The sequence below is a fragment of the Notamacropus eugenii genome, chromosome 2 (assembly GCF_028372415.1).
Source record: "Notamacropus eugenii isolate mMacEug1 chromosome 2, mMacEug1.pri_v2, whole genome shotgun sequence".
NCBI lineage: Eukaryota > Metazoa > Chordata > Mammalia > Diprotodontia > Macropodidae > Notamacropus > Notamacropus eugenii.
In genome coordinates this window covers 118109903-118125294 of record NC_092873.1, presented here as the reverse complement: position 1 = coordinate 118125294, position 15392 = coordinate 118109903, and the positions used below count along the sequence as shown (strand labels likewise).

General features: G+C 37.3%; 1 protein-coding gene across 10 annotated transcripts in view; it reads left to right on the top strand.

The window, feature by feature from the left end:
- PKHD1 (PKHD1 ciliary IPT domain containing fibrocystin/polyductin) overlaps positions 1-15392 on the top strand; it is a 640097-nt gene that overhangs the window by 139430 nt on the left and 485275 nt on the right. For all 10 annotated transcript variants that reach the window (XR_011974315.1, XR_011974316.1, XM_072642432.1 and 7 more), the window contains one exon: positions 9720-9870. Coding sequence is in view for 8 of the 10 variants with exons in the window: in XM_072642432.1 (XP_072498533.1) it covers positions 9720-9870 (151 nt within the window). In the remaining 2 variants the exon portion in view is untranslated. The remainder of the gene's footprint in view (positions 1-9719; positions 9871-15392) is intronic.

Sequence of the window (15392 nt, the reverse complement as noted above, 5' to 3'; positions counted from 1 at the left end):
CATAGTTGTAGAGTTGGAAGGTACTTTAGAGATCAGCTCCAGTTCTAGTCTAGTTCCTTAATTTTGCAAATGAGGAAATCGAATCTTAGAGCTGCAGTGTTTTTGCTCAAGGTCCTAATTCAACTCTAGACCTTTCACTTTAAATTTTGCATCTTTTCTGATGAAGCATGCTCAGATGCCTTTGATGAAGCAATCCTCAGAAGATTGAAGTGGAGGTTGCCAGTTGGGGTAACAAACTTGCACCGTGGAGAAATACTCCTTTCCTACAGGGTCCTACACAATTCCTCCTAGACTTATAATGATATCCTGTAACTAACATATTTTGTGGCTAGGGTAATTAAGCTCCATAAGGGCCTTTGTGTTACTGTTGTTCAGTTGTGTTCAATACTCTGTGACCCCATTTGGGGTTTTCTTGGCAAAGATACTGGAATGGTTCACCATTTCCTTCTCCAGCTTATTTTATAGATGAAGAAACTGAGGCAAATAGTATTACGTGGTCACACAGCTAGGAAGTATCTAAGACCAGATGTGAACTCAGGTCTTTTTGACTCCAGGTCGAGCACTACCCAAAACACTAGCTAGCTGTCTCTGTCTTATTGGGAATATAAAGACAAGAGTGAAATCACTCCTAAGCCCTTACCCCAAGGGAACTTCTATTCTTGGGGGAGGGTGTCTTATCATCTTACCATTGCCATTTCTTTCAAATGAAGCCACCATCCCCCATAGCCACCACCCTAGTCCAGGCTTCCACTTCCTTCTCTCCTGGCCTATTGGATGAGCTTCCTAAGTGATTTCTTCCTTTCCAGTCAATCCTCATTCCAATCTTTTGTACAGATGAGAAATTACTATTCTGGGCATGTCTGCTCCCCTATGTTTGCCTTCTGTTCCTGTCACAACTAAAAATAGTTCAAAATACTTCAAAATACTCAGTCTTTTCCAAGCTCTATATTTTTGTTAATTTTCTTCTCTTCCTTCTGCCTGGAATGCCCTCCATCCATTTCTACTTATAGGATCATAGAATTGTAGATTTAAAGTTAGAAAGGGATCTTAGGAATGAACTAGTCCAATCTCCTCATTTTATGAGAAGAAACTGAAACAGAGAAGACCAGAGATTTGCCTATAGTCCCAAAGCTAGTAAATGTCAGAGGCAAGCTTGATCTCAGTTATTTCTGACCCCAAGTTCCTCAGTTTATCTATTGTGCCATACTGCATCTCATCTATCCCTTAAGACCTGTCTTAAATTGAACTTTTTTAGGATGTCTTTCCCTAGCTAATTGTGTTAACTCTTTCCTTTGGATCCCCATTGAGCTTTGTATAACCATTATGACAACTGTCATATTCTGTCTGGAATCATCTGGATGATTGTTTAATCCCCTTCATTAGATTATAAACTACTGTGCCATACTCATTGTATCACCAAGGCAATATTCACAGCACTGGTGGTGACTATGAATATGCCAGTGTAGTTCTCAATTGCAAAATATAAAAGACTCTCCATATAGAAGGCAAAAGAAAAACATTTATTTAGATACCATAAACTCAATTGCCAGAACCAGAAAGGAAAATCTATTATGATGACCAAGAAATTAATAAATATGATCACCTCAGGGAGCAAAGTCATTCCCAAGCCTCCCCCCAGTCCCCAGGGCCTTTTCACAAGCAAACACTCAAGAGCCTGTGCCCTGCCATGCCTGCCTGCATCCTCCCTTCTGATCCAACCACACTCACTCATTTCCTCCCATTTGTGCTCTACTCTTTCAGCAAACTTCTCCCAACACAGGCTCCATGTGACTTAATGGGCCTATTAATGAATAGGGAAGATTTTCCAATTAAATTGCCATTACATTCATCTGTTCTGAAAGGCCATCAGATCCTTTACTTTCCTGTCATATTAATGAATATATTCATTAATATGAAGGTATATACTTCATATTAATTGTGAAATACAATGGAAAGATTGGCATAGAGTGGCATGATTTCCTTAAGATCTAACCAATCTAGTGACAAGAACATGGGTGTGGGAGTCAGAAGATCAGTTCCTAGAACCTACCTGCCATTAATTAGGTAAGGTTACTTAATTTCTCTTCATCTCGGTCCAAGGATTAATATAAATCCTTCCTGATTTAGGAAACTGTGGGAATAGCTAAAATTTATGTAGAGTGCTTTAAGTGTGAGGTAGGATTTGAATCCAGGTCTTCCTGACTACAATTCCAGCATTCTATCTACTATATCAAATGAGAGAATAAAAGTACAGATACTACAAATACTATAAAGCATTATAAAAATATCAAATGATATATTTTCAGACCTTAAGTCTATACTAGTTTCCATTATAGTTTTCAAATATTAAAATTAACATTACTCCAAAAATTTAAGAGAAAGATCAGATGAAATCCATTAGATAGATACAAGAATAGCGCAAATATATAAGAAGAGTGTCAGGTCAATAATAATTCTTATAATAATACAAAATATTTTTTGTATGCTTCAGGTTTTGCAAAGTGCCTTTATATATGACCTCAGGCTTATAAAATATAAAAAGGAATAGATAAATATGCTAGTTGAAGATGGTTTTATAGTGTTAACTGATGAAAATGAAGCAGCAGGCTACTTTAATATGACTTGAGTCTCCACCAAGGAGAATGATTTCCAAACTATTAAGGGCAGAACTCATTTGATTAAAATGGAATGATTGCTAAAGAGACAGCATAACTTTCATAAGCATAGATCATACTAGAATAACTTCCTCCCTCTCTCTCTCCCTTCCTTCCTTCCTTCCTTCCTTCCTTCCTTCCTTCCTTCCTTCCTTCCTTCCTTCCTCCCTCCCTCTCTTCCTTCCTTCCTTCCTTCCTTCCCTCCTTCCTTCCTTCCTTCCTTCCTTCCTTCCTTCCTTCCTTCCTTCCTTCCTTCCTTCCTTCCTTCCTTCCTTCCTTCCTTCCTTCTTCCTTCTTCCTTCTTTTATCTTTTACTGTTAGACTGCTAGATCAGGAGAGTTATATTGATACATTTTTGACAAGTTTTTTGCAACATATTTGACAAAGCATTTCATGTTATTTTTTTGAAAAGACAGAGGAATGTTGATTGACCAATAGTATGATGAAGTGGATTCATAACTTGCTGAATGGCTGGATTCAAGAGCAATCATTAGTGATGATTTTATGTCAACTTGGAAGGAGGTCTTCAGTGGAGTGCCTCAGGGATTGGTTCTTGGCTCTTTGTTGATTTACTTTTCTGTCAGTTATTTTGATAAAGACATGAATGTTATACATATCCAATTCACACATGACCCAAAGCTAGGAGGGATGGCTAACCCGGTGGATGGTCAACATCCCAAAACATCTCGACAGCTTAGAATATTGAGTTCAACAGGATCTTAAAAGATGAAATTTTATTGGAATGAATATAAACTCATTTCCTAGGTTCAAAATAATGGGCCTCATAGGTATAAGCTTAAGTAGTGGTTTCTCTGAAAAAGGTCTGGGAGTTATAGTGGATTGTAAGTTCAATGTGAATCAATGATATGATATGGCAAACACAAGGGCTACTGCAATCTTGGGCTGCACTGAGAAAAGCATAACTTCTAGGAATAAGGAGGTGATAGTGTATTCTTCACTTGCCAGATGACAGTTTCAGAAGGACTTTGTTAAAGTGTTAACGCCAGGGGAGGCAACTGGAATGGTGAAGAGCCTTAAGCCTATTCCATATTAGTACTGGTTGAAAGAATTGGGATTGTTTAGCTTAGGCAAAGCTAGGCAGGAACATATGACTCTTTTCAAATATTTGAAAAACTCATATGGAAGAAAGATTAGACTTGTTCTGTCTGTTCCCAGGTTGCAGAGCCAGGAGCAATGGATAAAAGTTGATGTATAGGGATTCTGCCTAACAATTAGAGCTTTCCAAAAGTGGAATGGGCTGCCTAGGGAGGTAGTGGGCTTCTCCTCATTGGAGGGAGAAATAGGAAAGAGCCTGGATGACTATGTCTAGGATGTATTGTCTTGAGGGAACTCCTTTCTGGGATGGACTGGACTAAATAGCCACTAATGCTTCTTTCAATTCTCAAGTTCTGGGATTCTTTGATTTTGTAAATGAAAACGCAAGATATACATATATGTATATATACATGCACATATATGTATATACACATATATGTATATATACATATATATATGGAGAAAGAACATTTAGCTGCTTTCAATTAATTCAAGTTCCTCATCACTGATAAATTACTTTGCAGAGTTCTGAAGTATCATAGATTCACTATTAGTAATCTTTCAGTAATCATGGGGGAGAGGGACATTCTACAAGACTGGAAATGGGAAAATTCTCCCCTTTCCCCAATTTTTATAAAAGGGAGAATGTTGAATCCTAGGAACTAAAATCCAGGTGATCAGTCAACTAGTATTTGTGTGCCAGGTACAGTGCTAAGCACTGGATACTCAGTACATTCATTGTCAATTTTAACAGATAGTTGGAAGATAATTAAAGTAGAAAGAGATGTGGATTTACTCAAATCAAGCTATGCCAAATGAATCACATTTTGACATGGTTGCCACGCGGGTGGACATGGGATCTGCCATTGACCAAATGTGTCTTGATTTCTATCACGATATTTGACAAAAGTTATGACTTTTTCCTGGGTTCTAGAGAGAGAAATGCTGGTTGAGGAATAGTTTCATTAGATGGAGTCATAGTTCAACAAGCAAATCCAAAGACTTTTGATTAGTGAACAAATGTCAGCTGGAAGAAAGTCTCTAGTGACATGCCATAGATCTCTGTCCTTGGCTCTGTTTAGTAGTATTTTTTATCAACAGTCTGAATGAAGACATACTAATCAAATGTTCAGATGACATAAAGTTGAGGTGATAGCTAGAAACAAATGATGAGATTAAGATTCCAAATGATTTCATCTGGCTGGAAGAATAGGTGGAAATCTAATAAAGATGAAATGTAACAGGGATAAAGGCCAAGTCTTAAGTTTACACTTAGAAAATCAACTGTGCAGATATTGTCAAGGTTTACTAGCACTTCATGTGGAAATCATGAGTTTTAGTTGATCCTAACTGACTCTTATTATGAGCCTATTAATAATGGAATGTAGCTGTGAAAAAAAACAGCCAAAACCTGATGCAGTCTTAGGGTGCATTAATAAAGGTATCATGTCCAAAATAACAAAAGGAATATACTACCATAATCTGCACCAGTCACACTGCATATGGAATACTCAATTCAGTTCTGTACATCAGATTTTAAGAGGCCATTGACAAGCTGGAGCTTGGCAACCAAGGTTGATATAATGTCTTATGAGGTAATGGAGGATGTTTAGCTGGAAGAGAGAAGAAGAAATGATAAGGAAAAGAAGAGAAACCCATAACAGCTATCTTTAAATATTTGAAGAAAACCAAAGAGTTGAGGGCCTGCTAGGTGGAAGAAGAAGAAGACTTATTTTCTGTTATTTCAGAGGTCTCAGTCATGATCAATATTTGGAAGCTTTGAGGTATACAAATTACATCTCTCCATAAGGGAGTGCTATCTAACAATGAATGGAGACCACCTCAAAGTGGTTTCACTTGAAATGTTCAAATCAACTTGGGGAATTTTACAGAAGAATTTTTTTCTTTGGATGGAAGGTTTTAGGACTAGATGACAAGTTTTTATGATTTATAGCATCTTCATTTCATGTGTTCTCTAAGATTGTATTTTTTATTCTCTTTTCTTCCTGTGTTCACCTCTAAAGGGACTAGACCTGAGATCCTAGATACTTCCTTTTCCTTACTCCCTGGCATAAGTCCTGCTGAATATATGGAGTGTGAGTTTGTAGGAAAATGATGCTTAGGCTAGGCCTTTTTTTTCTTAATTTTTTTCTAATTGATGTCCCTTGTTTTTATATTATACTCATTTCTGAATATGTATGTATGTATGCATGTATGTATATATGTATTTAAAGATAAAAAGATATCTCTCTCTCTATATATATATATGTATATATATATATCTTTTCTCTCTCTCTCTCTTCTCTTTTGTAAGCCATTCCATGTAAAAAGATTAGAAAAATGGGAAAAAAGAGTGCTACAAAACTAACCAACACCAAGGAACAACTAAGTGGCAAAGTAGATAGAGCACTAGACATGGAGTCAGAAAGACATGAGTTCAAGTCTGCCTTCAGATATTTCATAGTTCTGTGACCTTGGGCAAGCCACTTAACCTCTCTGCCTTAGTTTATTAACTATAAAATGGGAGTAATAATAGCACCTACTTCCAGGGTTTTTATGTAAGTTGAATGAGATAATATTTGTAAAGAACTTAATACAACGCCTGGCATATACTAAGTGCTTATTCTCTCCTCTCTCCCCATAGTGCCCCAACTCTGGCTGTCATGAAAGTAGAGAAAGATATTTTCTTTTTTTTTTAAGGGCTAATATTGGTCATTATAATTACACACTGCTCAGTTTTAGTTTTTTATTCTTTTCATTTTTGTTGTTTTAGTCATTGTGCGTATTGTTTTATTGTATCTGTTTATTTCATTCTGCTTCAGTTTATATGTCTTCCCATGCATTTCTGCATGCTTGTTAAGTATTCTTATGCTGCAGTAACATACATGTATTGCACAATTCGTTTGCCAATTCATTCAACGGTGGATATCTACTTAGTGTCCAATGTTTTGCTGAGCCACAAAAGTTGCAGTGATGACATTTTCTCTTTTTGGACTGGATTCGTGATTTTGTGGGTTTAGAGAGTCCTTGATAAGGAAATTCTCTCTGCCAGTGAAGATTTTCAGCTGCACTGCAGTTTAACGTCTCAGAGAGGAGGCCGCAGTGAACATCTTGGTATTCTTGGGACTTTTTGTTTTGTCTCTTTGACCTCCTTGAAATATATGTCAAGCAATTGTCTGGAGGGTATGGACAATTTAGTCACTTAAAAAAATGCTTCATAGGATGTGTGGACCTATTTATGACTCCATCAAGAGTGTAATATCTTGTTGCTTTGTTCCTTCAACCTCTCCAATATTAATAGTTTCCATTTTTTCTTAGCCTGGACAATTTTCTGGGTCTTAGGCAAAACCTGAAGATTGTTTTGATTTGGATTTCTCTTATTATTAGTCATTTGGAACAATTTTGTACAGTTGTTTAGAACAGAGGTGTCTGCAAAAATTCCTGCGTGGGCCAGAACCGGATTTAAATGTAATTGGGAACTATTTAACAAAAATACATATAAATTAGATACAGCATAGATAATGCTAATTTGTTTTCTAAGTCAGTATGTGACTCATAAGGAACTATTTCTATTTGAGTTTTACATCAGTGGTTTAGAAAATTACAGATTTATTTATTTTTATTTTAAAAATTTTTTACATGTGTACTTATGCAAAACATATTTCCATATTAGTCATGTTGTGAAAGAAGTCATAGACCAAAAGGAAAAAAAAGACTTATGAAAAAAATAAAATGAAAATGAGCATGCTTTGATCTGCATTCAGACTCCATTAGCTCTTTCTCTAGATATGGATAGCATTTTTCAAAAGATTATTGATTTGGAAAGGACTTTAAGAGTCACTGAGTTTGTTCCCCTCTGCCCCCGTTTTGTAGATGATGAAACTGAGGCACAGAGTGGTTAAATGACTTGTTCAGAGTTGTGTAACAAGTAAGTATCTAAGGCAAGTTTTGAACTCAGGTCATCCAAGTCCAGAGCCCTGTTTGCTGTTCTTTTGAAAAATATTTGTTCATCCTTATCTTTTGACCACATATCCACTGGAGAATAAGCTAGGCATCTTTGAGTATCAAGTTCACTTAAGCAAAATGTTAGACAGGTTTAGAGTCTCTTTGGTTCTGAACTCCCAATGCTTGCTTTTATAATTTTGATTGAAGGGTACATTTTTGACATTGATTGCAAAGAGATACTATGGTCAAGTAGAATTCTGGTTTCTTGAGCAGAAAACTATTTATTTACCAGCTGCTTCTGGTCTTCCTGGGGGTTCTCTTGTTTGCCAGGTTTAGAATCTTAGGTTTCTAGAGGACTTGGAAAAATTTTAAGCCAGTCCTCTGGGATCCCCTCTGTAGGAGTCCCCTTTCCAACATTGGTAACATAGTCTGCTGACCTTTACCTAATCGATAGTGTCTTCCCAATTGCCTTGTGTATATTTTGTATTTGATCTCTGTATATTCACTTCTCATTTGTCCTTCTACTTGTTCATGATGTCTCCTGCAATAGAATGTAAGGTGTTTGAATGGTGACTATTTTATCTGTGCACTTGGCACAGTGTTTGATAAATTTGTTGTTCACTTGTGTCTGACTCCATGTGACCCCATGGACCCTTTTCTTGGCAAAGATCCTGGAGTGATTTGCCATTTCCCTTTCCAGTGTGTCCCCATTTGACATGTGAGAAACTGATGAAGAGTTAGGTGACTTGTCTAGGGTCACAGAGCTAATAAGTGTTTAGGGCTGGATTTGAACTCAGATCTTCCTGACTCTATGCCCAGTGCTCTATCCATCACACTACTTAGTTGACTATGTTTAGTATACAGGAACTTAATAAATGTATGTTGGTTGATTGATTGCTGAACTTTTGCTGAAATATTTTCAGGGACAGGTAACTCACTATTTAGCATTTGACTAGGTATTTCAAAGATCATTGCAGAAGGAGTTAAAATACCTGAACACTAGCCCTGGTTTTACCACCAGGTAGTTCTATGACCCTAAACAAGTCACATAATCTCTCTGGGCCTCAATTTCCTCTGTATAAAAGGTGTGGGGAAATGAAATTTGATGATGGCTGCAGAAGTGACTTGAAAATATAAAATATGATGCAAATGTCAAGTATGATGATGGTGATATACTTATTAATAATATAAATAGCCTGAGAGTTAGCTATAGCGATGCCCTCAGCCAGGATTAAGCTTGAGAGAAGATCCCAGATATTGGGCATAACACCCTTAAAAACTCCCCTCCTAACCTTCCTCCAATATGTCCAAGTGTTTTGTTTTTCTAAGTAAAGCTGTCAGGCCCTTATCTTTCATTTTCCATCTTTTGATTCCCTGCTCAGTACAAGAGGGGCTTTTAGAGCCAGTGGCTGGGAGTATAACTGGCACATATATCGAATCTCCTTAGTCTGGGCTGTTAAGTAAGTTTAATTAATTTACTAAGTTAATGTTCCACTCCTAGCAACAGAGACTCATTGCCATCAGCTGGGGAGAGGGAATTGAAAGTCTAAATGAGCTCATTTTTTCACAGTTGGAATTAGGGACCAGTTAGCCAGTTGTGTGGGTTTTCCAATTTCTCCCTCTGCCCTGGGGGGGATAAAGGCTATTCACTCCCCCAGTGCTAAGTGTGAGTAAGAGCAGGAAGAGAGAAGGGAAAAAGAGAAAAATCTCTCCCCAATGTTTGTTCCATCTTCGGAACAGGTCATGTCATCACCCCTGCTTTGCTTGTTGGTTTGGAGTGGGAGAAAGATGCTTTTTTTGCTAATGTTCCTAATAGATTTGGAAAAGAGCAAAGCCTTAGTGAAAGATATTTACTGCATATATTTTCATTGCAGGGGTTGCAGATAAAGGGAAAACAAATAAACAATAAAAGAATGGAAACAAAATTACAGAAATTTGCAAAATTTGACAAATGGTGGCCTGTAGTTGCCACAAGCTAATGGCTTGCAATGATTAATAAGAGTAAAAATAATTGCATTTCATTAAGATTGATGACACCCCATTTAACCTCCCCTCTCGTTTCAGCCCTAAAGTGGAAAGAGATGAAGTTCTCATCTATAATAGCTCCTGTAACATTACCATGGAAACTGAGGCAGAGATGGAGTGTGAGGCACCTAATCAGCCAATTACCGCCAAGATTACTGAGATACGGAAAAACTGGGGCCAGAACACTCAGGTATAATCAAATCTTTTTTACAGACTGATCCAAACAGCTCAAAATTAAATTTGTAATATTGTGTACATTAAAAAAACAATTTAGTCTGAATGGTAGCAATATATAATATTAAATGCTTTCAAACTTTGACTAGTGGTTCTAATGCAAAACATCTGCATTCACGGTTAACTATGGTTAATCATATATTTTTTTTTTCAAATATAAATGAGGGCTGCCTGAACCCTCTTAGAAAATAAAAGTCTATACAGACAGTCTTTATGGCATTTGTCCCACTTTCTGGGTGGATATTTTAAAACGAACTCTTTATGTCCCCTCCCAGTACCACTCTCCAATAAATGTCAAATGATTTGGCCAGTCCCTTTGTGCTTGGAAGGATTCCAAATCATTTAAGCTATCCTCAGTATGACAAGAGAGCAGCCACTTACTGCTGGGCATATGTCATCTGGTACATCTCTTCTCTGTAGGGAGCAGATTAGAAACTTGGGCCTAACAGATCATTGTAGTGAAACTGGAACTGCAAAGAACCCTAGGATCATCTGGTCTCAAACCCCTTTTCCCCATCCCCACCCCCATCTCAACTCAGGAATATTAGGACCTTTTGAACCAGCTTCCCTGAATGGTTGTAGGATGACTTTACTCTTAGAGACTCCCAATGAGGCATCTCCTCCAGCTTCTCTAAGGAATCCTCTGGAGTTAAAACCAGAAGATATGGTTGGTTTTAGGAGGATGATCCTTAAATATGTCTTTTGGCCTCCTCTTTCTCTCATAGTCCAGTTATTTGAAAAGGGAAACAGATGATCCCTCCTCCATCTGAATTTCTGACTGGCATTAAAAACTAAGGTACATAAAAAACAAACTATTCATACCCTCTACCCCCTGCACCCCCTTGCCAAGCAGTCTCCCTGTCTATTTTTTTTTCTCATATGACAGAGGTCACTCTATTGTATCTCCACGTATGGTATATTGATCTTATATTGAACCTTCCCCTTAATATCAAGTAACTGCTAAATCCTGTGACTTTGTTTAGCATAATATCCCTTCTCACACTCCAAATCTGTCCTATTAACTCCATCCATTCAATTCAACTAACATTTTAAAAGTTACAACTATGTGCAAACCACAATGCACAGTGGGGATACAAAAGGTAAAAATGAAAAGGAGACTGACCTTGTCCTCAGGGACCTGACATTTTGCTGCTCCTCTTTTGTCTTCATGATGTGACTGATCTAATTTGAAGTGAATACCCAGACTGTCTAATACACCCATCATTGCATCATTAATAACAGACATCTACTACATTTGCATCTTTCTTCTTTAATTTGTTTTGAGGGTTACATTTATTTATTCATCTATCTGTCTATCTATCTATCTATTTATCTATCTATCTATCTATCTATCTATCTATCTATCATCTATCTATCATCTATCTATCTATTTTCATTCATTCCTAATTTAGGATTTCAAAGACTTTCCACACTGCTTTCCCCTTCATTTTTTACAATAACTAGCTCTTCATTTGTACTCTTAGAGGGGATTCAGTTCACACGAAGTACTGAATCCATGCTATACTGGAAGACTTATGAAGCTGGGCAGTTTCTCCAATTTGACTTCTGTTCAGCTCTTTACTTTTCCCATATCCTATGCTAGGATTGGACAGCTCCTCCCCAGACTGATGCAATACACTTGCCTAAAGGAGATTCAGCGTTTGTTAACCACCACTCCTCCTTTATTTTTCTGAGACAGAAAAGTGCTTAAATTGGCTTTCAAGGGACTTCCCTACAAAAATTTAGTCTGCACACACACAAAGTAAAGGTAGAAGGAAAAAAAGTAGATGAAAATAAGTAGATAAATAAGGGCTATTTCATAAATGTTAGTATTTTTCTTGTTCAGCTGCTTCAGTCATATCTGACTCCTTGTCACCTCATTTTGTGATTTTCTTGGCAAAGATTTTGGGATGGTTTGCTATGTCCTTCTCCAGCTCATTTTACAGATGAGGAAACTGAGGCAAACAGGGTTATGTGACTTGCCCAGGGTCATGCAGCTATCAAGTGTCTGTGACTAGATTTGAATGCAGGAAGATGAGTCTTCCTGAGTCCAGATCTGACATTCTATCTACTATACCACCAGGCTGCCCTGTAGCACAATAGAAAAGTCTCTCAACATCTTAGGTCTTTAGGCATGTCACTAAGACTTTAAATTACAATAAAGTTACTGACCTTCATTTGTGGAGGAAGTCCCCACTCTGGAAGTTCCCCATATCAGTGGAATTGTATGCCCATGTGGGAGAACCCTGTTCTTCACATACAAAATGGCTATTAAGTCACTTAATGAGCAAGAGTGGTGAAAAATGGGGATTGCCCACAGTAGATGTCAAAAATGAAATAATTACTCAGTTTTAGGATGGTTTGTCTATTTCACAAAAACTTTCCAGATTAATCAAGATTGCTCTTGGATTGTTTCATTCATTCTTAGGGATGTGTTCACATATTTACTTTTTTTGTTGACCAGTTGGAGTACAATGTAGATACTTAACAAGTGCTAATTTATTCTTGTGATAATTTCTGATAAATATTATATGTTGTTATGCTTAATTACAGCAACGTGTTAATCAACAGGGCAATGTGGGATAGTGCAAAGAGATCTGGCAAAGTTGGATTAAAATCTCACCTCTGACACAACTGAATGTGTTTGTCTAGGCAAGTTAACCCCTCAAAGCCACAGGCAGTACTTCAAAACTAGTAATTGCATAGAAGGGGCAAATGTACATTGGTAGAGAGAGTGCCTTCTTTGAGAGTTCCCTATTGCAATAAAATTACAGATCTGGATTCCCCTTCCTCCAAAAATAAGTGAATTAGATGCAAGAGTGTAGGCACTTTTCATCTTAATGATACTTTTGTGTTAAAGTCCATGAAGCTTAAATAATAACCATTGTAATAACTGACATTTATAGAACATGTTAAGATTTGCAAGGCCTTTTACTGACATTATCTCATAGATCCTCTGTGAGGGAGGTGCTGTATCCTCATCTTACAGATGGGAAAAGTGAAGGTGAGTTTACGCAGTATCAAATATATCTAGTCAAATGTCTTAGATGGGATTTGAACTCAGCTCTTTTTGGTGTTATGTCTATTATTCTATCCATTGGGCCACTTACCTACCTCAAAAATGGACAAATGATAGACATATTCCAAAATTGGAATGTGTCCTTCCAAGATCTGCTTGGAAGTTGTATTAGATGACTGACTGAAGTGTACGATTTTGTATAACCTGAGCCTCAATGCTATGTACAGATCCTGGCACAATCACATATATTTAGTTGTCAAAATGATTCAGTGATGGAAATTTAAATATGGGTTCCCACTTAAGTTTTGTCCTGAACTATGTTCTTAGGATCAGAATACTAGCTTCAGTTGGTTGTTACTTTGAAGCCCCCTAAGAATTCTTTAAAATTTTCAGTGCAACAAATTTCCATTTTCTAAAAATGCAACTTATGGATAAACTCAGATCAAGCTGGGGTTCATTCATTCAAAAAATATTCATTGACTGCCTGCTGTTTCTATAGCACTGTTATAAGGCCCTCAGTGGGTGTGTATCTATGGAGGGGGTGGGGAGTGAGAGACATAGACCTTACCCTCTAGGACCTTTAGTTTAGTCATTGGGGGAAGATAAATTAAGAAACAGTACAAGGCATTATATGGCAGTATGCAAACTAGGTTGTGTGGATAGGAGGTGCCCCTCTTACCCTGACAAACCCTAGGTGTGGGAGAAAATAATCCCTGCCTTAAAGGAAAGGAAAAGGGATTCACTTCAGGAGTTTACAAAGCTAAAACCAAAAGGCCAGGTTGGAGAAGAATAAGAGGTTTCTTGGCAGCACTGACGTTGAATAGATGGTAGTGTCAGGTTTGTAATCAGGTAGATTTAGCCTCAGCAAAGTCTCTGACCCTGGGCAAATCACTTAATCTCTGTTTGCCTCAGTTTCATCATCTATAAAATGGGGGTAATAATTAGTATCTACCTTCCATGTTAGTTGTGAGGATCAAATGAAGTAATAGTTGTAAAGTGCCCACTGCATAGTAGGCACTACATAAAAGTTAGCTATTATTTTTCAGTGGTTAAAATAATGATGATGAATAAGTGGTAGGTGACAGTAGTGGTCAGAGGAGATGACCATTTGTCATACTTGGATTGTTTCCTTTAGATTTTTTTTGAACAGGGGCTGCCTCCCTTTCTGCTCCTACCTTACTTACATCCATTGTATTTCTGGGTTGTATCTATTGGGTTCTGACTCAACCATATCTCTTTAAGACTATGATTTTGGGGTTAAGATCTTTCTGAAATAGTGTAATGTAATGGATAGAGTACTCACCTTGCAATCAGGAAAATCTGAGTCCAATAACAGCCCCTTACACTTATTAGCTGGATATCTTAGGCAACTCACTTAACTTGTGTGCCTCAGTTTTCTCACCTGTAAAATAAGGGGGATGAACTAGTTGTTGCCTACATTTCCTTTTATTCCTAAGTCTATGATTCTGTCATTCTCTCTGAGCTTTGGCTTTTTCTCCCATCTATAAAAAGGGGTTGTTGATACCTGTGAAACGTTTCTCTTAGGGTTGTTATGAGACTCAAATGAGACAATGTATGTAAGCACTTTGGAAACCTTAAAATGTTACCTAAGTGTGTGCTGTATTAATTGGTGCTGCAGGTTAATGTGCTCCAAGAAAATTTTATGGAGGAGGCTTGAATCTTTAGTAGAATTTAAATGGGCAGAATTCAGATATGTAAAGAGAAGAGAAAAAACTTTCAGGGGTAAGGAACATCTGTAACAAAGGTACAGAGATGAGTATGTGCAGAGCATATTTGGAGGACAGTGAATAGATCATTTCACTGAGGCAGTGGATTTGTTTTAGGAAAATGGAAATTGGAATTGGAAATACAGGTTGCAGAGTCTCTTGAAGGTCATTGGATATCATATAATCATTGATTTAATGGTAGAAATGATCATAGAGATCATTTCCTTAAGAGATCTAGAGCTAAAAGAGTACTTAGAGGTTATATAGGTAAATGTTCTCATTCTATAGATGAGGTACATGGAAATTAAGTAACCTGGCCAAGTTTACATAGGCTGCATCAGCCTAATTTCCTCATTCTATGGATTAGAAACTGACTCAGATAACTAACAAGTTCCTACAGGTGGTGAGTGGAAGAGCTGAGATTTGAACTCATGTCTTCTGTTACTCCAATGCTTTTCCCACAGTACCACTGAAGTTTCTTTGAGCAGGACAGTGACTTGATAAAAGTGATATTTAAGAAAAATTGATCTGCCAATAATCTAAAGATTAAGTTAAAGTAGGGAGGAAATGGAGGTTAAGATACTAAACACAGATTCTTCTAGACATATGGTCTTGGATCAGGGTGGTGACAGAGTGATAGAAAAAAATGAATAAATGTGGAATTAGGGAAAGGAAAGGGGGGCGCTGGTGTTTATAACCATATTGATAGATGATTGATAGATAAATAGACAG